This window comes from Clarias gariepinus, chromosome 17, assembly GCF_024256425.1.
Source record: "Clarias gariepinus isolate MV-2021 ecotype Netherlands chromosome 17, CGAR_prim_01v2, whole genome shotgun sequence".
Lineage (NCBI taxonomy): Eukaryota > Metazoa > Chordata > Actinopteri > Siluriformes > Clariidae > Clarias > Clarias gariepinus.
In genome coordinates, this window is record NC_071116.1 from 20,313,728 (window position 1) to 20,335,883 (window position 22,156).

The 22,156-nt window shown below is 37.3% G+C and overlaps 1 protein-coding gene across 2 annotated transcripts; it reads right to left on the reverse strand.

The window, feature by feature from the left end:
• Window positions 1-3,096: 3,096 nt before the first annotated feature.
• On the reverse strand, window positions 3,097-17,149 carry ca9 (carbonic anhydrase IX). 2 transcript variants are annotated; one of them, XM_053515719.1, is made up of 12 exons: window positions 16,725-17,149; window positions 10,628-10,660; window positions 8,858-9,028; window positions 8,608-8,750; window positions 8,279-8,371; window positions 7,315-7,381; window positions 5,996-6,153; window positions 5,663-5,789; window positions 5,499-5,552; window positions 4,104-4,118; window positions 3,892-3,985; window positions 3,097-3,695 (listed from the first exon to the last, which is right to left on the reverse strand). In XM_053515719.1, the coding sequence occupies exons 1-12, from the start codon at window positions 16,840-16,842 to the stop codon at window positions 3,635-3,637; spliced, it is 1,134 nt and encodes a 377-aa protein (XP_053371694.1). In that variant the 5' UTR covers window positions 16,843-17,149; the 3' UTR covers window positions 3,097-3,634. The 2 variants fall into 2 exon arrangements, with proteins under 2 accessions (XP_053371694.1, XP_053371693.1); XM_053515718.1 differs by having other exon boundaries at window positions 3,099-3,695; window positions 5,499-5,555.
• Window positions 17,150-22,156: the final 5,007 nt, after the last annotated feature.

Here is a 22,156-nt window from a genome sequence, read left to right on the forward strand (position 1 = left end):
TCAAGGACTGTGATTGGTTGATAAAAATCTTTAAAGATCTTGATATGTGCTCTTTGTACAAATAGAATACTGTATATGGTAATAGAATAGACAGTGAGATTATAATGTTTGCATATAAAGAAATGAGTGTTTGGAGAATATTTCTTCTTTCTGCCATTTTGTCCTCTGCTATAGAAACTCGTAAGCCTCTTAAAAGTCCTCCTCTCTACTCTTAACAATTTTTACCTTAGGAGCTGTTTTTAGGGCTAAGATGTTTCGTAAACCTTTTTTTGTTTGTTTTTTAAGATTTAGTCCTAAATTCAAGGGGAAATTCTAAGAATTTCATCACTAGGAGCAACTTTTAGGCTTAGGAAGCTTTTAAATACAGGCCCAGGATTTAGGAAAAAGTAAAAAATGTACATTTTATGCTGGTTTGTAATGTTTAAACAATTATGTATCGAATAGGGAAACTTTATTTAAATTAGAAACTCAATTATGTCTAAATGTCTTTTATATAAATTATTTTAAAGCTGTTTACATGTTTCTTAACTTTAAGAGCTCAGTTAACAAGGATTTTGCACTCTATGACGAGCTTGAAATTCATATTTTTAGGCTGCTTTGTAATGTTTATATGATTATATTGTAGCAAATAGGGAAAAGCTTTTTGGAAACATTTTCATTTTTTATACAAGATTAGTCCAAAAATATTTACACACTAACTGTAGAATTTATTATAATTAACTTTTGAAAAAGATTAATACATTTTTCTACTCTTGCTTTTCAATATAGTTTGCCCATCTGTCAAGAATCTTTCGTACTCCCTCATTAAAATGTTTTAGACTAAGCTGTAGGCCACAAATGCACTGGGGTCTTTACTTCCTTATTCAAAATAAATCTTCATCCTCGTAGGGCTGCGAAAGGAAGAGACAGCTCTACAAGGACCAAAAAGAAAGTGATGGATCAAGATATAGGGAGGGAGGGACACATTTCTGCCTACACTGTCAACACTCTGCAAAACCTTTATAGTTTTGCAGAGTTTTGACAGTGTGGGTAGAAGTGTGCAGACATGCACAATGCCCTTGGTTAGCAGTCCTCTACGTTTAATCCAAAGTTTAGGCTTCAGATCTTTAATAAGCATCTCACTGTAACAAGCACTGTTGATTGTTGAACATTTTTCTTGATAATGCTCCGAAACTAGCCCCAGAAAACTGTATGCATCAATTCCTCATATGAAGGTTGACTTATTTAACTTTTTCTTGGTCGGCGATTGAGGGTTTTCCATTCCTTACTCTGTCGTTTACTTTCAGGCTCATAGTTATGAATTTGTTTCTCGTCACCAGTAATGATTCTCTTTTACATTCCTTAGAGTATCGAACCAAATTATCATTCAGATATCTGAATACTTTTGTTTACGCTCTTCCGTGAATTGTTTCGGCACCATTTTTGCTCGCACTGCAGTTATGAACTGATGTAACATGTTCACACCTGTACAGCAGTGACTGGGGAGATGATAGCCTTGAACAGAAAGCGCCGATAAGGCAGTGCAGCCAACAAGTTTTTATAGGATTGGAGTACAGATAATTTTTAACTCAACCTCATATGCTGAACTAAACTATCCAGTAATGGTAGTTCTTTTTTTTTTTCTGGTGCTTAAACAGTCCATCATAAAAAGTATAAAGTAAGATGGATAGATAGATGCTTTTTCTTTGATAGTCAGGACACTGCTCTTAAATTTCCATCTTTGCCAGAGTATTTCCGATACTTTATTTTATTTATTTATTTTTTCAGAACATGTAGTTTGATCATATTGTATATCTCCATCATTTTGACTCACCCTTTCAAGAGAATATGTGGCTGTAGATTTATCACCTGATAATTATGGATCACTAGGTGGGTAATACGCTTTGTGCCAACCTGAAAGGGAGATTAACCCTCACAAAAGGGGTCAGTCTTTCACTTTGGCTGTAAATATTTGCCTCTGAGGTGTGTTTCTTTGACGTATGCGCCTGCACCGGGTCATACGTTTGTGAAATCTAGCCAAATCAAACAGTTCTTGGGTTGTACCAGTTGCCTTTAAATACTATGAGTTAATACCAATGTTAACTTTACAAATGTATTTCAGAAAATGAATGTGTGAGCTAAGATAAACAGACATACCTGTTTGGTTTTAACATGCCGGCTCGGTGAGTTTGTGTGTCAGAGTTTAAATTACTGTGAATATTCAGAAAGTTGATGGTAAAATAAGGTTTCGTCGAAAGAAAACGAGGTAGGTTTAACACCATTTCCTGTACGAAGCTCTCAGATTAATTTAACCTGCATATCATAAAACAGTCATTAACAAAGGACAAAGTTAAAATTTGATTAGTTTTATGTATGCTTGCTTTGTGCATAGATCTGATCACACTTTGGTCACCTGACTACTGTTAGATGTGCAATCTGGAAAGTGCACTTGCGTCGTTAAAATTTTTTCCACCGCTTTTGTCTACAGTCACGACAAACTAAAACAGTCCTGATCACTCTATAGAACTCCCATTGTGTAAAAGGTCAAAAAAAACACCCTCAGAAGGTCATCACCTGTAGGATTGATGGACACACTGCATCAGCTGTTTGTAACATAACACACAAATCAGTTCCGTAAGACTAAACATATTTGTTCTGAAAATAGAAAGCTAATTAATTTGGACATTTAAAAACAATTTTATGATATCCCTTCACCAAAAGCATCGAATAAAAAAAAAGATACAAGACTTTCCCCATTTTCATTGATGTCTTGTGTTTGTGTCTTTGGTTGCGGTATCATGAGGTGGCAAATCAGCAGCATACAATTAAATTTACTTTTAGATGACACATTGTGAGATCGGTTCAAACAGGAGAATGAACTTTGTCCGAACTCTGTGTGTGTTATCAGACTGCAGCTGAGCCGACGTTGTCGCTGTAAATGGAGCAAATGACTCACAAAGAGCCACCACATTACAGTGATTATATTATGACTACTTCGCTTTGTCACCGTGTTTAGTTAAACATTTTTTTTATTGATCCCGCTTTTGCTGTCTCTTTTAACTGTGGGAAACACCTCACTGGCTCGGTTTATATACTGTATACCTTTAAGCTATTTAATGGCCTGGTCTTATATGTAACAGATCCGTCTTGCATTACGCATTTACTTCAACTTTTACCTCAGAAACATGAAGACATTTTATTTTTGTGGATAGATTTACACAAAATATTACTATTCATTCATAAAGAAATGGCTTCCGTGTGCAGCATTAACAATTATTACAATGGACAGATTGATATCATATAATTCAATGCTTGATTTAAACATGACAAATGATGTAGAAAAAGGTCATAAATAAGACGATAGTGGATAAGATTGTGTGACGTTCCACCATACAACAGTAAAACACGTTTATATACAGACGTTAGGCAAGAGTTGCCTTTTTTGGTAAGTGAGACAAGACTATCCTTCGTGTTTCCAATAAAATTTGTAGTTACAGGAGTGAGGGGCGTAAGTCTACGCTCGTCTGGGAGTTTAAGAGGTTAAAATACTGTTTTTCTATTTACAGTACATTCACCAGTGTCTTTACATCAACTCCAGAAATGTTTTCCAGTGTAAATATGACCTATGTTTGACATCAGATCACACGTCGCAGGTCTACACGTCTTCTTTGGTCGCTGGTTTATAGATAACATTTTGTCTGGAGTCAGGGTTAAACCTGCAGGGCAAAGAAAAGTGTTCTTTTTTTAATAAGGTTTAGCTGTGATCTGTGTCAGAAAGTGTAATTTAACTATTACAGTGTTGAATTCTGTTTAAAGTTTAAATGGTGAGAGAAAATGAGAAATGAAGGTCATCCAGGTTTCCTACATAAACACACTCAGGTCGGTTCTCGGGAATTGTTAAGTGTTACTCACTTTGAGTGTTTTTGCCGCTGTCGATAAGCGTAAATGCAGAAAGAAAGCAGAGTCAGAGCAAACAAGGCTCCGAAGGCAATGGCCAAGATGTCACCTGCAGATCAGAAAGCAGTCCTTTAGAAATGTTTTTCCATTTTGATCGTTATACAGATATAAACAACCATGTATTTTATTGAAAAGAACTTAAGAATGGTATTATTGGGATGACCTACCTCTTGAAAGTCCATCTATAAAGAAAGAACAAAAAACATTTTATTTTATAAACTGTATTAAATTTCTTTTTTTGCTTTTTTGTCTTAAAACTCATTTTTGGAACATTGAGGCAGCTCTCTAAAAATGTTTTTACACATAACAGTACAATCTGATAGCACGAGAGGTGATTTACCCTGGAGTGTCAGTCTACAGGACTGAAAAGAAACATAATCCTGATGCTTATAATCTAACACACATCTACTGTACTTCAACCCCCTCAGCTAAGCATTTACAGTGATGTACACTACGTCAGCCTGTTTCAGCTCAGCGCACACTCACGTAATTCAGCATTGTGCAAAGTGAATTCCTTATGTAGTGGTTTTTAAGATAAAGTTTATTTATCATTCATAGTTATCTTAGTCATTTCTCGAATTGAATGGGTTTCCTTCAAACTGGGTAAACATAAATAAGGGCCAGGGCCAAATATGGCTCGCAGGCACGTGTTCACTGAACTGTAAGATAGATGACCTGCTGACTAACGTTTCATTTTTTTCCCTTTTACCTGACACTGTTAGCGTCATCTTTTCTGCAAGAGTTATCTTAACTGCAAGAGCTTTTTTTTCTGCCCAGACCCTCAAATGAATGTATGACTTGTATGTCTAGACACTGTTGTGGTTCTTAAGGAATTTAATATAATGAGACATTATAGAGCAAATAACAGGTATTGAAAAGACACACTCTGTGGATGACAGGGCATAGAAATGAAATCCTTAAAACCCACGCAGCACAAAGAATCATTAATAATTCTATAAGATGTCAATTTTACCAGTACTGAAATATGCACAGACTCTCCAAATTAGCATATTATTTTTATTTATTTTTTTCATCCTAGAAACAACCCATAACACACGATCATGTGTATCTATGCTATTTTTTTTTGCCTCTGAACCATTTAAAAAAATTTTCATCATATTGCTTAGGTTGTGCTGAAAAGAAAGAGATGTCACTTTATATTGCAATTCTTTGCTCTATACATTTATGTATATATGCATGTAGGTATATATATTCACTACTATGAAGCATTAGAATAATATTTTTGTGACTGTAAATACCTCTCGTATTTTTATATGATCTAGTCAAAAATTGGACACTGCCCTAAACATAGAGGTGGCACCACATACCACTGTATGAGATCTGCTATACATCACTAGAGCTAATAGAATGTGTATTCAGAAGCCCTTCGTCCTTCATTTTACATCTATTTGCGACCACTAACCAGATTATGAGTTTTACAGTTCTGCTGTTAGATTATGTTTTAGGTTGCATAACATACACAGACCAAAGCCAATGAGACAAGACCACACTGTCTACTAAGAGCCTTTTAATTACTAAATAATACCAACTAGGAATCTTACCCTGTGTATTATTTACTCCTGTTCTCGAGGAAGTGTCTGTCCCAGGTGATGCACCTGCTTTGGGACAGGCAAAAAGACATTCTGAAGACCAAATCTACAACAGATGCTATAATTTGCCTGTACATAATGTTGTAAACAGCTAATGATTATAATAATGCACTCACTACGTGTAGAATAAGTAGTACGGAAAGAGGCCAGGACATGTCTTCCATGAAGATTTTGTGGCGTTCTGAAGTTTTCTGCTAAGCTTTGATTGTGTCCTGCTTTCAGTGTCTTCTCCAGAGCAGCCAGCTGTTGTTTAAAAAAAAAAAAGGTTATTTATGTGGCACTCATCAGGCATTACCCTTGACATACAGTACTATAAACAGAGCCTGATACTGTAACCTTCTACAGTGTACTCCAGTTGTTTTCATGATACACACAAACTTGATACTCTCAGGGTACCAACCAGTGCATTAGCACCTCTTTTAAGATTTTGTAAAGGCGATAGACCTGACCTGTTTCCTTGAGACTGTGACTGTGTCATTGAAGATGGTCCAGTTTACAGACTGGAAACATGGCGGAGTTGTGAGAGATCCAGTGTATCTGTAAAACCTCTCCAGGCTGTTCGGCAGAAGGTGACGGACATTAAAACTGGGGATCTTGGTGTTCGATTCTGTAAAGACAACAAAAAAAAGTTACCTAAAATATCCCCTGGTATTTAAACCGAAGGTGACAAATGTGAGAATATAAAATATACAGCCCGGTCCATTAGTATATGGACAGTGTTCTATTTTTGTACTTTTAAAAGCCACAGTGGCTTTAAAATGAATCAATCAAGAGGTACTTGTTGTACATGTAGACTTACATGTAGGGCTTAATAAAAATATTACATCCATTTTCACAGGCTCAGAATTACTAACGCATCATAAATATAAGGGTTATTTTTAATACTTGGATGCAAAACCTTTGCACTCAATGACTGGATCCCATGGACTTTCTCTTTTTCTGATGCTTTGCCAGGCCTTGTTGCAGTCGTCTTCAGTTGCTGCTTGGTTCTGGGTTTCTGCCTTCAGTTTTGTCTTCAGGAAGTGAACAGTGACTGACTCTGACCTTAAAGTGCATTTTGCTTTTGAGTTGCTTTCCCTGTACATTTTGTGTCATTTGTACTCGCTGTACTTTTAAGCACTGCCCTTACAGCGGTTGACTGAATCTGAGCAGAAAGTATAGCTCTATACAAGTTCAAAATTCTTCCTCCGAATTTTATCAGCAGTCACATTATCAATAAACACCAGTGACCCAGTTTGGCAGCTATACACACCCATGCCATGACGCCGCCTACAGCATGTGTGACAGACGACGTGGTATGGTTTGGAGCATGAGCCCTTCCTTTTCTTTTCCATATTCTTCAAATCATGCTGTTGCAAGTTGAACTTAGATCAGAACTTTTTATTTCTGGTTGTTTTTTGTTAATGTGGCCTTCATGAAAGTGACTCTTGATTGATATGCCAACCACTCCACAGTGTTCTTGAATTGGCCAAATGTTTTGAAGCATTTTTTTCACCAAGGAAAGAGTTCTGTAATTATCCACTTAATTTTTTTCTGTGGCCTTCCAGGTCATTTGAAAATTATCAGTGGAATTACCAGTACGTCCCTTCTTTTACAGAATTACACTTACAGTTATTACCTAAATATTCAAAGCAACATTTCTGTAAAGCTGAAAGCCTACACTTGTGGCAGTACACAGAGGTAAAAGCACAGAAGTGCAGCGCTGTCCAAATACTTATGAACCTGGCTGTACTCATATTGTAGCATACCCCGGTGGAAGTATATTTACCTTCAGCGCTAACATCTTTAATCACCGACAGGATATTTTCATAATTTTCATTCTCATGCAGACCGATCTGTAAGGCAAAGTGTAATGAGAATATTGCATAATATTTATATCGCATAATTTGTTGTTAACTCCTTATATAAATGCACATTTGTTCCTGCATCACAATCACTTAATTCTGTATTAATGCACTAGGTTTTAAACCAGTAGAACTGCCCTACTTAAGCCATCGTTCCGTCTAGAGAAGGCCCTAATCTGGCATGTTGCTAAGTAACCTTAGGTTAAAAAATTGTGTTTCGACGTCCACCTTCAAGGGGACTCCATAGCAGACCATCCGATCCACACACAACTTGGCACAGGTTCTACACGGGATGCCGTTCCTTAGACAACCCTTCAATTTTATTCCAGCATGGGACCAGCACTGCATCCAATGGCTGGGAATCAAACAAGGCCCTCACTTATGGCAGGCGAGAATCCTACCAGCAATGTCACCAATAGACTTGCTAAAAGATTATGTTTTGGAATATTTTTTCTGTCCCTTTTTTTTGAATAGTATGTGTTTTAAAATAGATTTTAGAAAGGAAAAGAACAAATATAGTAGCTTTGCGTTGGTTTTAGGTGCGTTATTCTGGGGGACCCCTTATGAGGTGGCTCAGGGACATATGGCTCCTGACCAGAAGGTCAAAAGGTCATGAGGTTAAATCCCAGCACTGACCAAACGCTGCCACTTTTATAAGCTGCTACTATCACTTAACCCTCAACTGCATCGTTGTATCTTGCCATAATTGTAAGTTGCATTGGATAGAAATGCTGCAAATCAGGTGAATTGTAAATGCTGCAGGTTTTTATTGCAAACAGAATATTTTATATCTTAGATGCTACCAAGTAGAACGATTTCAGGAAGCCACTAATGTTTCTCCAAGTGGATGAATGAAAAACGGTTTCTCTTCAAACTTTTTATTCTTACCCTAATGAAGGCACCGAACACAGCGAGTCCATCTGGTTTGCTTGCAGCCTCTCTGATGCTGGTATATTTTGAGTTATAATGAACCACATGGAGCTTAAAAGGAGAGAAAAATAAGAAAGTATGATAATCATGTTGCTGTGCTGTATGACGCTGGGTATGTATTGTATCACACTATGCACCCTCAAGGTTAACACTGTGAGTGTAAACACTGAGCTTAATTGAGTGTAAACAGCCATTGTGTTAATTTTTAACTGAGAATAATTAATAAGTAGATGGATCTATGTTCTGTGGGTGGATATTATAAACATTAAGATGTTGGCAGTTCAAACCTCGGCAGGAAAGTGAACGTTATCAATGGTGTGTTCTGAACCAGGAACCTCTATGGTTCCCCAGTGGAAATGCAGCTGGGCTGCCAGGTAGATCTCGTCAAATCCGTTTACTATTTTCATGGTCTTGGGCAACTGGAGCTGCACTAAAGGACAAAACAAAAGCCACAGAGATGTTTCTCAGTGATACATACCCTAGTAACAACATATAATACTGTAATTCACTATGACCTTATCAAACTAAGTGACTTACAAGTGTGACCGTTGTTCTGTAGTGTCAGCTCAGGCTGACCAGTTAAATCATAACCTTCTAGTTTTATAGCAGGCAGGCTGGGAGAGTAGATGACGTCTCGCGTCACAATGTCAATAGGAGACTGAGAAGTTCCACTGCAGTTGGAAAAAGATCTCATCCATGATCTCTGATCTGTGTGAAAAAAAAATAAATGCTGATTAGTGCCCTTGTGGTGTCACTGAGTTAATTATAAAACTTTGTCATGAGGACATTCGTGTCAGAAGGGTCATGGGTCACAAATAGTAAACAGTGACAAAGGTATGTATTCAATCATTAATGCAAACTAATTTGCACGTGTTAATACTTAACGTCACTTAATAAAAACCTAAGATGTGTTTAAATTTCATCATTTACAATTCGCAGAATAAATCTTTCCAGTCTGTATTAAAATATCAAGATGTAAACATTTGTACATACTCTCATTAAGCTCAATGCCAGTATGTAGTATTGAGAAGCTGTCTGCTTTTTCACTTGCACCCAATATCCTATATGGTCCCACAATAAAACTAAATTACTGGCATGTGATTTTTATGCATTAGTCATAAATTCCCACGTTATCACTGCTATCACTAGTAACCAGGGGAAACTTGCTTTAGAGTCAGTCGTAACTCTAAATTTCGAATGGCTGGTTATGTATGCAAACATGTTTCCAGCAACCCCAGGGATCATAAGAATTATCTTGGTACCATTTCTTTTTTGATGACGCTCTACTGAAACCTTTCAGCAAGGTCATACAATTGTTCATGCTGCGGTATTTGCTTATACTGCACTGGAAATCTTAACCTTATACGTAGAACCTGGAGGACATGCCTTTAATATTTGCCCAAGTAGTAACAAAGGGCACTTGTTGAAGCTGCCAGACAGATGAGGGGGAGATGCTCTGCAGAGAATGGCATGTTATGAATTGGGCTGCCTGTCTAGCTTGTCTTAAGGCCACATGATGATGTCCAGAGCTCAGCAGACCAGTGTCTGAGTAGTCAAGGAGACCTACGTTGTCTTTCCTCAATGACAGATGAACTGGTAGTCACTGGCATTGGGTCTACATAGTAGTGTATGGGACATACAGGGGACAAGGGAATGCTTTGCAAGCTTGTGTTGATGGAATGCTTAATCAATTGATTAATAAAAACTAATCAATTGATATAGCTTCATAGCTTCAATCACAAGGTCTATGCTGCAGAGTAGCAATAACTATCAACAGTTGGCATCAAGATCTACAGCAAAAGAAAAAGGCTTGTGTCAGCTTTGGAGAACAGGTTAGTTACAAGCTGCAAGACATCGCAGATAGCATCATATGGTGTGATTTTGTTGGGTGATTATACGCGAGAAGGTATCCAGATGATTCTCATCACCACCAGTGATTAAGAGAAATTAAACAAATCATTCGGTCTGAACAAAGAGAATGAATGAACCTTGGCTTTCAGTTCAATCAGGCTGAAGTACAATTGAGGATTACTCAATGAAATGATCAGCCTTGAAACATCGATTAATGCTGATTAATAAGTAAACAGCCTTCACAAAGGAAAGGCCACAGGAAGCTCTTTCATGATGCATTCAAGATAATGAATTGTTCCATTTTTTTCAGTTGCTATCATGCATCTCATGAGTCAGATGATTAACAGTCATTAATCATAGTGGACTGGCTAAAGGTCGTAAAGAACCTCTGTGAGATATATTAGCATATTAGCATATTATAGCACTTTGGTTCAATGTGATATATTATAAACTTACCATGATAGCCCCAGTGATGACTGTGGGATGGACCTGTAAAGAAATAAGAAAGTGAGTCGAAAATGTATTAAGGGTCACATGTTATATTTTTTCTAGAAAAAAGCTTGCAAGTTTTAGAAGGCTCTGTATATTAGAAGAAATGTATCTGTTATTTTTCCAACTGAAATAAAACTTGGATTCTGGTATACTTGGGTTTTGGTTTTACACATTTTCCAAACTCATGGTTTGAAGAACCATGAACATGCAAACTTTATGCACAAAGAAAAGCCTAAGGATAGAATTCAAACCCTGGCGCTGGAGGCATAAGGCGATAGTGCTTAACACCGAGCCACCATTACATATTTAAAATGGTGTACACATTAATTTATGATATCTTGAATATTTCTTGATATACAAGTTAAAATGCAAATAAGAGCTAAAGAAGACTAGGGTAGCAGTAAGTAGTTTGCCACTACCTCCTTGACTAGACCTAGCAGAGCTAGGCTCTAACAACACTCTAATAACATTATACTACAACCAAGCAAGAACAAATAGACATAAATGATGTGAGTCAGACATTGTTAACAGACAATGTTCTTGTTGAACCCCAGATTTACATCCTCCCAGTATAAGAAACAGGTGCATTAGAGGAAAAGTCTTCCCTGTTCTCTCATGCCAGCTCACTTGCACAATCCTTCCTCCGTCCAGCTGGCTGAATGCAGGCATTATGCTCCTGAGATTGAGCCTTATATGGAGCCCATTTAAAAGAGCTTTGGCAGCTAGCTGATGGCCATCAGGACTCCAGGCACTTTTGTTAGATTACATGGTGGGTCGTGATAAAGTTACAAAGATCAGCTTTTTAGCTTGCAACTTAAGAATCCCAGAGGAATAGAAAAAGAATGGGTCACATGGCCAAAGTTTTCTTTGGTGTTTAGCCTGTAATGTTTCATTCGTTTCATTTTTTTTCTTGGAAATGCTTTGCTTTTTCCAACAACTGAAAACCTGAATGTAGAAACAATGCCAAATATTGTCACATGATCTCAAATAACCCCAGGTATATAAGTATTTATTAATTTATAAGTAACAGAGATGGAATATTGGCCACACAATAAGTGAGGTATTAACTTGATGAACTCAATGTGAATTTTTTCAGGTTTTCTGTGTTCTGAGAATGTTTATTATACTGTATCCTACAGCATTGTTGCATTGTCTTTGGATGACACCAATAATTCTATATTATTTCAGAGATGCAATTCCAGTTAGAAACATAGCGAGATTAGAACCCTTAATGGCAGTGGCAAAGCTCCAGGGTCCCCTGTTCCATCCTGACTTCAGGTTACTGTCTGTTTGGAGTGTCACAGCATCTCTCATGGCCTTGTTGGTTTCCTTCTAAATCTCAGGTTTCCTTCCTTCTCCCACAACATGGGGTAGAAATTGGAAAATGTAATAGATCTTTTCCAGGTGTGGATGAGTGTGTGAAAGGGTGTGCACATGTTGTCTTGCAGTAGAGTGCTGTTTCATTCAGGGTGTGTTCCTGCTTCATGCCTTACTTGATGAATGGATGGAATAAATGAATGAACCCTTAACTATCAAAAAAAAGCAACAACAATTTTTTAAAAGTGTTGGATTTAGTAGTTGCTATAAATCATTCAGTAACTGCAATGAAATTGATGCAGGTACTTCATATAGATGTGAGACTTAGAATAAACCATTACCACTACATGTATTGTTTGCTGTGTGTAACAAGTATACAGTGGGAAGAAAAAAAATGAGTGATTTGCAATTTCCTGGTTTTCTACATGAATTGGTCATGAAATGTGATCTGGGTCCGTATTCACAAAGCTTCTTAGAATTTTCTCAGAGAGCTCCTATCTTAATCTAAAAAGTCCTAGCTGGGAGTCTTAGACTAAAAGTGGACACTTCTCAGAGTGACTCTGAATAAGGAAAGTACAAAAACCTTCATCTTAGTGAGGAGCTGTGGTTGACCCCAGTGCTAGGGATGACGCAGCAATTCAAGGACTGTGTACTTGGTTGATAAAAAAAATCTGTAAAGGTCTTAAAATGCACTCTTTGTGAAAATAGAACATGTGAAAGAATTAATAGAAGAAATTTTATAATTTCAGGCTACTGTATGCAAAGTTTCTCATATAGGCTAAATGTTAATTAAAACAGCTAGATGTTGAAAATGTGACTACTTTTGAAGCAACCAATTTCTAAACAGTAGTTACTATATTTAAATTCTTATATTTATTTATCATAGTGAGTTTATTACTTGTGATCTATTTCAGATTGATGGGAGAAAAATGGCTAGCTTTTTTATGAATGTACATGATTGCAGGACAGTCTATCTAAGTTTTTTTTGGATGGTACAGTATGTAGTCAACAATCCAAGCGAGATGTAAGAAAAGTGAGGTAAGTCCTAAATTTAAGGGGAAATGCTAAGAAAATGTCCTAATTCTAAGACTTTTCTTAAAATTTCGTCACTAGGAGCAACTTTTAGACCTAAAAAGCTTTGTGAACACGGGCCCTGATTTGAACAAAGTCACAAATATAAACACATAATCACACAAAAAAGAGATCTCATAAGACCAACAATGAAGAGTTCGCATGTAGCTGAAAAGATTACAGAGTCATGTAAAAAAAAGTTTAGATATCCATCAGTCCAGAGTTCGACACAATCCATAAATGGATTTCTTTTTGGTGCTGTGGATACTTTTAGTTGACGTGGCCGCCCAGCCAAGATCACTCCAAAGGCCCAAGACAGAATGCTAAATGAAGTAAAAAGAGAAGCCTGGAGGAATAGCTAACGTCTTGAAGAATTCATTGCTGCTGGTCCAGAAGTCAACCATAAAGCATCAACATTTAACCGCCATGATATTCATTGCAGGACACAAATAAAGTCATTGCTCTCCAAAGAAAAAAAAAAGTGACGTTTATCACAGACCACCTTGACACTCCACAACACTACTGGGAAAATGTCTTGTGGAAAGATTAAATGAAGATAGAATTGTTTGGGAAGAACACACTGTACGTACATCGTATGACATGAAAAGAGAAAAGCATACCAACAGGAAAACATCATTCCAACAATGTCGAATTGTAATTTGGACCTATTTTGCTGCCTCTGGACCTGGACAGTTTGCCATTGTAATGGGGAAAATTAATTCCCAAGTTGCATCCGACAGGATAAAATGGGGGTGGCTATCTGTAAGCTGAACCTGAGAAGAAGCTGGGTGATGCAGCAGGATAATAACCCTAAACATCGAAGTAAATCTACTACAGAATGGCTTCAGCGACATGAAATCAACCTTTTGGAGCAGCCCAGACAGAACCCAAACTTCAACCTGATAGAGAAGCTGTGGAAGGACTTTAAGATAGCCGTTCATTCTAAAGACATCCTAAGAACATCACTGAGCAGATCTCACCATCACTTAGTATGTTTGATGAGTGTTCATTTATTAATTTATTCATTCCACTATAGCGATTATCCTGTACAGGGTCGCGAGGGGTCTGGAGCCTATTGCAGGTGACTTTGGGCACAAAGTGGGGTTTACTCTGGACAGGGCACCAATCCATTTTGGAATTTCAGTCAGCCCAATCAGCATGTCTTTGGACTATGGGAGGAAACCAACCACACACACAGACCCAAGGTGGGAATCGATCCCTCGATCCTGTAGGTGTGGGGCCACAGTTTAGAAATATTGTTTTTATTTGCATTTGTGACGTTGAAAACCAAACCACATTTCATGACCAATTTAGACACAAAGCCAGAACATGGCAAATCGTTGCCACTGTAAGCACAACAAATAAGGTTCATTTGAGGCACTTGTCTGATTCAGATCACAGTAGATTTGTCTGTCAAGCTAAACAAGTCTCTCTACATAGATTCGGGATTGTACCTTTAAACCTGACTTGTGTGTTTAGACGGAACACATCCCACCAATGTTTACCTAACCACACAAGTCATGCAAGTCAATCGATTTCCCATTTTTAAAGCTAGCAGCTAGGCGACAAGTGTTGTATGAATAAACAAGATAATGCAGAGATTTTCACAGAGTAACCTTCTCGTTTACGTTTTGATTGTCTAGGTGTGTATTGTGCATTAGCAAAGGCAAGGCTGTAAGTCGCTGTCTTAAGTAATTTGCTTGGCCAGATCTTTTAGATTAAGTTGCTGTGACTGTCCATTTTAGGAATGAAGATAAATGAATAAGGAAGTCCAGCTCTGTCATCACACAGTTTCTCAGTTATGACTAAGGGAGAAACTGAGTAATACTCTTCATTAGAAACTTTTTCTAACAATAATACATAGTGGGGTAGCGATCGTGAATCATCACTCTGTATAATCCTAGCCTCAGTACAATAGAAGATTACATGATGTATGGTGCATTTCTACACCCTACTCTTAAACAAGTTACATGTTTATTGCTTCCAACTTCTATGGGATTATACGAGCTAGTGTCGGATTAATTTGTCAGAGTCGTTATGAAATCCGCTCTGGTGTAACGATTTCAGCCCATATGCATGGGTGCAAAATTAAAAGGTGCGTGTGTTTGTGTGTGTGTGTGTGTGTGTGACTGATTCTATTTTTGATTGTGCAGTTTAATTGTGTGCTAAAAGCCCACCGTGAGGTCTGCAAGTGGGCTCTTGTTTTAGGTGTTTAAGGGATTCATTCAGAGCAGACCTGGCAGGTACCAAAGAAATTTGTTTGCTGGTTATTCAGCAGATGCTGTGACAGCGATTTCCTGTAAAAAGTTCTTAGTTTAGGTCCTGCGAGTAAAAGAAAACACCAAACTACACTCATTTCAGGAATAAATATATCTCTAATGGTATTTTGCACATTTACAATACGACTGTTTCTTCATGGAAAAATTACACACAGTTAAGACTGTCTGTGCACACACAACCAGAGTTTGTGAAATATCACCTCATCCAAAAAGTTCAGGAGAAATTATTGGTAGAAGTTTGCCAGTGGAAAGATGACTGTATGCTGAGCCAGCGCAGTACCAGAGAAACAGTACATCTACTCTCAGCTTGATGCAAAGGGGGTTGAAAGAGGGCATGATGGCTTTCACCCACATGTTTTCCATTTCTTGACTCCTTAAGAGGGTAGGGGAACGCCGGCACTTGCACGTAGTCAGAGGAGTTTCACCATAACAAACCACAAGCTGTAACTAACATCACCAGGAATGTCCTGGATTAGGTAGTTAGACTGATCTCATTCAAATGAGGATTAAAGGAAGCATTTAACTAACACATAAAAAATCTTATGCTACATAATTTTAAAATGCAAAATGGATGGGATGCACACCCAACTTTGAGATATTTGGGAAATAAGAGATTTTTTTTTGGCAGAAAAGAAACAGGCAATATTTCAGCCATATCATAATACTGAGGAAAGGAACACATAATCTAAACCATACATACAGTATATATGGCAATGTGTAATTACAATATACTGTATATGTATGTATAACTTCTGTTTTTTATTTAAAGATTCTTGTGATACGTTGATAAAGAGTTGTCATACCATGGCTAAAACAATAATTCTTTTAAAATAAAAGCAAAACATGAAATAGACTAAATGATATAAAATGCAGATGAGGATTCTATTTAATTTCCTGTAAGTTAATGTATTTGACATAAAAATCCACCAGCATATAAATCTATATCTACATAGTACTGAAAGCATGCAAGAAATCCAATGAGACTGGAACCTGAAAATAATTGCACTATTCCTTGCCTTTTTTTTTCTGGAGTTGCATGCATAAATACACAAATGGAAGAAAAATCATTCACTAAAAGAATTCTTTTTCCTCACAAAAGTCCAAACCTTACCACGGATCACTGGACTTGCAATACAAGTAATTTAAGAATAAAATCCTCATTATACTCAATATAGCATTTTTATTACACAGATTGCATAATGTACTGTACGTCACAGGACATCTTACAGGAGCCTTGAGTCTTATCGTAAAAAGATTCAATAAATGTTTATACATTAACCTGCATTTCTGTGCTCTTTGTTTCTTTGTTTTTTTAACTGTTTTTCTTTTGCACATTTGCATGATAGTTACTAACCTACAATTGAAAAAGAAAATAATGCATATGTTTTACTTACGTTCTTTATGCTCATCATCATGTTCCTGGCTTGAATTTTGTTCTTCTTCAGAGGAACTTGTGTCTCCCAGCACCTGGCTCTCAATGAGGAGTAGGGTGATGAACAACTCCAACAGCATGCTGACGTCTGCTTGCCTCCTCTTTTTAGTAAGTAAATGTCTTCATACCCAAGCAGGCACACACATACACACTTACCTATACACTCACACTTTATATACACATTCACAAAGCCTAACCTTCACTGACTCGCAGGCCTGTCATCTGGGCGGAGCTTTAAACTAAAGCTACCAATCAGGAGCCATCATCAGGTGCCCAGGACTTCTCTTAATCTCGCTCTCGCTCACTCTCCTTTAAATAATGAGTGCAAACTAATCTAATCTCTTAGTCTCCTAAATGTTTGGCCAGGTTGGCACAACATACCACCACCTCACACACAACACAAATACAACACTCGAGCAAAGTCCAGTCAAGTGTTATTAACTATAAAAAAAAATAAAACGGTTTAAACTCTTGTCTGTTTAAAGAGTTCACAGGGTGCCATGTGCTTTTTTTGCCCACCCTGGACACCCCCACATTCCTCCTCCCGTTTTGCTTAATGCCCTTAAAATGACCATACTCCTTTAAATTCCTCAAAACAAGACCCCTAGCCCTAGAGCTGAGCATTTCTGCTTATAGTGGATAGCTTATAAAAATGTCATTTCTTCGAACAAGAACTATATTTTCAGTTTTATTATTATCTGTAAAACACATCAAGTAAAATATATAGTAGATAATACATCATCACTTCCTTTTCGTTAAACAAAGCATCTTTATTTTATCATCTCCCCATTCCTGAAAGAAGGAAGCAAACTTCAACCGTAACCATTAGATGTAATTTCGACATCAGGAAATAGGATGTGCGTCTTTTAGCAACTTTCTCATGAAATTTTAACGTCACTTCCGAAGTGACCTGTCCACTCTGACTTACTCGTTCTACTTTAAACGCATTACTTTAAAAGTTGGACAACAGCAATGTGGACACATATTTGTCCCCAGGATTAAATATGCATGTTGCTTTAAAAAAAATTAAAAAAAACAAGCGTGTCCTCTTAGGGTAGGCTTGCGGACAGTATATTTGACTTTTATAGGACTTGTAATGATTCAAGACTGCAATCCAATCAACAATCCAAGACTGATTGTTTCATCAGTGTTTTAATGTAATTTATATAAGAGGATGTCTTTAATAGGAACTGATCCCAAATCCTCTAACTATAAAGGTAGGGAGAAAATGGAAGCATCGGGTATTTTAGAGGTCGGGCAGGAGGTTTTAGCCTGTGGGCAGTTTTAGCATAACAACTGAATGCTAATCGCCCTTTCAAAAACCAAAAGTGTTACATCCTTGACCCCCACCCAAATCCACTTTAGTTCATTTAAATTGCTCACCCACCCCCACTTGACTGTTGTAAATGCATCCTTGAATTAAAAAAAAGAGAGAGATAGAGTATCTGACCAGTGAGATCTTCGCTCGTTCTTGTACATCTTTGGTGACGTACATATCACCTGCCCCTTTTTCCCAAAATAGTAAGTTGAAAGAAGTTGGCAACAGTAGGTATTTGAGGTATTTTCAGAGGTCAAGGCAGGACCCTGTGTAGCAGGCTCTTTTTTGGGAGTGGGGTTTTCAAATAACTTCCTCACACAACAGTTAAACCTTACCTACTTGCCTTAAGTATCTATGAACAATCATGAATGTGTCTGCATATTTATTGTATATTTTGATATTTTCAGACTGTTGTGCTTATTAACATACGTGTTCTTATTTTACATTTAAAAACATTTTAATTAGTGTTCATATTCAAGTTGTTTTAAAAGGACCTAGAGAGCTGAGCTGGAATGGATATAAAATAGACAGCGGGGATCATCAGGATTGATTTCAAGCTTTGCAAACAGCCTTTTAGAGAAATACGTATTAAGACACACAAGGAATTTGGTTCAGACACCTGGTGACTCTCAAGAAGTAAAGACATAAATAACACTGAACATATTAACAATAGCTTTTTAGGAAATACACAATACAGTTTACATAAAATAACAATACATAGCATATATACAGCAGCAAGAAAAATAGGTTGACTATTTGCATTTTGCTGGATTTCTGCATAAATTGGCCATGAAATGTTATCTGATTTTGATGAAACAGTTATGATTACTATTGAACATGGCCAACAAACATACAGTACAAAGTGATGGTCAAAAATCTGGATGATGTGAGTTAAGGCTACGGGTTCAGAAGTTCACCAGGTTATCACTGTTGGACACTTGAGCAAAACCCTTAACCCTTAACTGCTCAGATGTATAATGAGATAAAAATGTAAGTCGCTCTGGATAAGGGCGTCTGCCAAATGCCTAAATGTAAATGTAACACTAGGCTTCTGATGTCACCAAGCAGTGGTGAGAGGACACATCCCTCGGGAAGAACAAGTGCTGTCTGTTTGTATACCAGATAAGAATATCTTTATTGTCATTATAGTGAATATACAGTGATTTTTTATATCATCTATCTCATAAGATCAGAAAAAGAAATAAGAAAATAAATAGTAAAAATAAAAGAGCAGCATTTAATCATGTGCAATAGATAAAAAGTAGAGTAAAAAGGAAGGCTGTAATGTCAGCAGTATTTGATTTGCAATTGACATTGAAAAAGTCAATGAAAAGTTAACATAATGCAGAGCTTAGTGGTAGCTTGTGTGTGTGTGTGTGTGTGTGTGTGTTGGGGGTTAGGTGTGTTGGAGGCCACAGCTTTGGAATATAATCTGTTCCTTAGGCTACTTGTGTGATATCTTACTGACCTGAACCTTTTGCCTGAAGGCAGTTGTTTAAAAAGGGAACATGGCCAACAAACATACAGTACAAAGTGATGGTCAAAAATCTGGATGATGTGAGTTAAGGCTACGGGTTCAGAAGTTCACCAGGTTATCACTGTTGGACACTTGAGCAAGGCCCTTAACCCTTAACTGCTCAGATGTATAATGAGATAAAAATGTAAGTCGCTCTGGATAAGGGCGTCTGCCAAATGCCTAAATGTAAATGTAACACTAGGCTTCTGATGTCACCAAACACCAACTGGAATCAGGTGTTAGCAAACTTGTTAAATCAATGAAATGAGAATGGAGAAGAGGTTTAAAGCTAAGTGCCAGTGTGTTGTTCACATGCTTTACAAAAATAAGATCTCAAAAGACCTACGATTAAGTGTTTTTCATTTGCATGTAGCTGGAAACATTACAGAGTAATCTAAGCAATCAGATATCTATCAGTCCACAGTTTGACAAACTCTCCATAAATGGAAATTTTTTAGTACTGTGGCTACTCTGTGTTGACGTGACCACTCAACCATGATTACTCCAAAGGCACAACTCAGATTGCTGAATGAAGTAAAAAAGATTCCTTGAGGAATGGTCTTGAAGAATTCGCTGGCACTGGTTCATTATATTATATTTGATCATTTTCTTATATATTATATATACATTATATCCAAATGCAAAACATTGAACAGGCATGGTATTTATGGCAGGACACCGCAGATGAAGCCATTGCTCACCAAAAAAACATCTAAAGTTTGCCTAAGACCACCTGGACACTCCACAACACTTCTGGGAAAATGTCTGGTGAAAAGATGAAATGAACATAAAATCGTTTGGAACGAACACACAGGACCGATTTTATGGCATAAAAATAGAACGCATACCAACATGAAAACATCATTCCTACACTGATGTATGAGAACCATGATTTGGAGCTGCTTTGCTGCTTCTGGACATGGACAGTTTGCCATTGTAAAGAAGGAAATGAATTCCTAAGTTTATTAATATAGGATATAGGATAAAGTCAGGGTGGCTGTCTGGAAGCTGAACATCAGAAGAAACTGGGTAATGCAGCAGAACAACGACCCTAAACACCAAAGTAAATCTACTACAAAATAACTTCAGCGACAGAAAATCAACCTTAAAGAGTGGGCTAGACCATAGCCCCATAGAGATGCTGTGGAACGACCTCAAGATGACTGTTTACAGCAGACATCCAGAGAGTATCGCTGAACTAAGGCAGTTCTGTGAGGAAGAATGGTGTAAAATTCATCCTGAATGTTGTGCAGGTCTAATCCACAGTTACTGGAGGTGCTTGCTTAAAGTATTTGTTTGCCAAAGGTGTTTTAATCAAATATTAAAACACTGTTTTGCATACTTTTCACTTTGTATTTTTATATTTGTGACTTTTTTGAAAATCAGATTACATTCCATGACCAATTTATGCAGAAAACCAGGAAATTACAAATAGCTTACTTACCTTTTCTTGCCACTGTAATATGTCAGCAATCTCAAAGGTCTGGATACACCTTCTAATTCCATGGTCATTCCTGATTTTTATTTCTTTCTACAGTGCAAAACAATACTAAGAACACCCAAAATATGCTTTTTTTTAATATTGACAGTGATGTATTTGCTGTATTTCATATTGAGATGTATCTGCTGGTAACTCTAAACGAACTTCTCCTCTGCAACAGAAGTAAGTTTTGGTCTTACTTTCCTGGAAAGGTCTTCATGAGAGCCAGTTTCATCACGGTGCTTGATGAGTTTTGCAAATGCACTTCACAATACTGTTCTTGCAACAACTCTTCCAGAACAGCTGACCTTCTTGTCTTAAAATAAAAACTACTCTTTGTTATTTACTCACCTAATTAAATGTTGTGTTATCGTTTTGAAATATCCAGCATTGTTCCACAATGTAGAAAATAAATCACTAATCAAAAAACATGTGGTAAGCATACAATATAAGATATATCTGTAGCGCAAACATCAAAGGATGTTCTATTGGAAATTAGGTAATAAGTGTAACTGTTTGTAGTTTTAAGTATGGGGTGATGTCAAGTTTGTAAATAGTTTGTTGGTGTTTTTTGCTGATAGCAGGTGATTATGGAAAGCGGTTACTGCATAAGGAAATTAACTGCTCCTGTGCCGGGCGGTTCTGGTGTACATGGTTCTGAAGCACCTGCTAAAAGAGAGGAGTTAAAAAAGGTTGTGTCCAGGATATGAGGAATCTGTAATGAAATTTTGACCCTTTTCTGGTTCTTGTGAAGTGCAAGTCATGGACGGTGTACAAGGCAGTGACACTGTTTTCTGCAGTCTGCTATTATCCTTTTTAGCGGCTGCTTTAAACTAGACAGTGACATATGTGCACAAGATGAATCTCATGACATGTTCAGCTTGTGTGGCATACCATACTTCTTCAGGTGATATACAGTAGAGAGAACATCCTCTGCTTGGCCTTTTTCATGATGGCATTTATGTTGGCCTCCCACTTTAGGTCTTTGGAAATGATAGTCCCTAGAAGCCTGAAAAAATCTAAAGATGACAGATGAGGGTGTGTCTCCTAAAGTCCAGTCATCTTCATAGACGGTGTTCA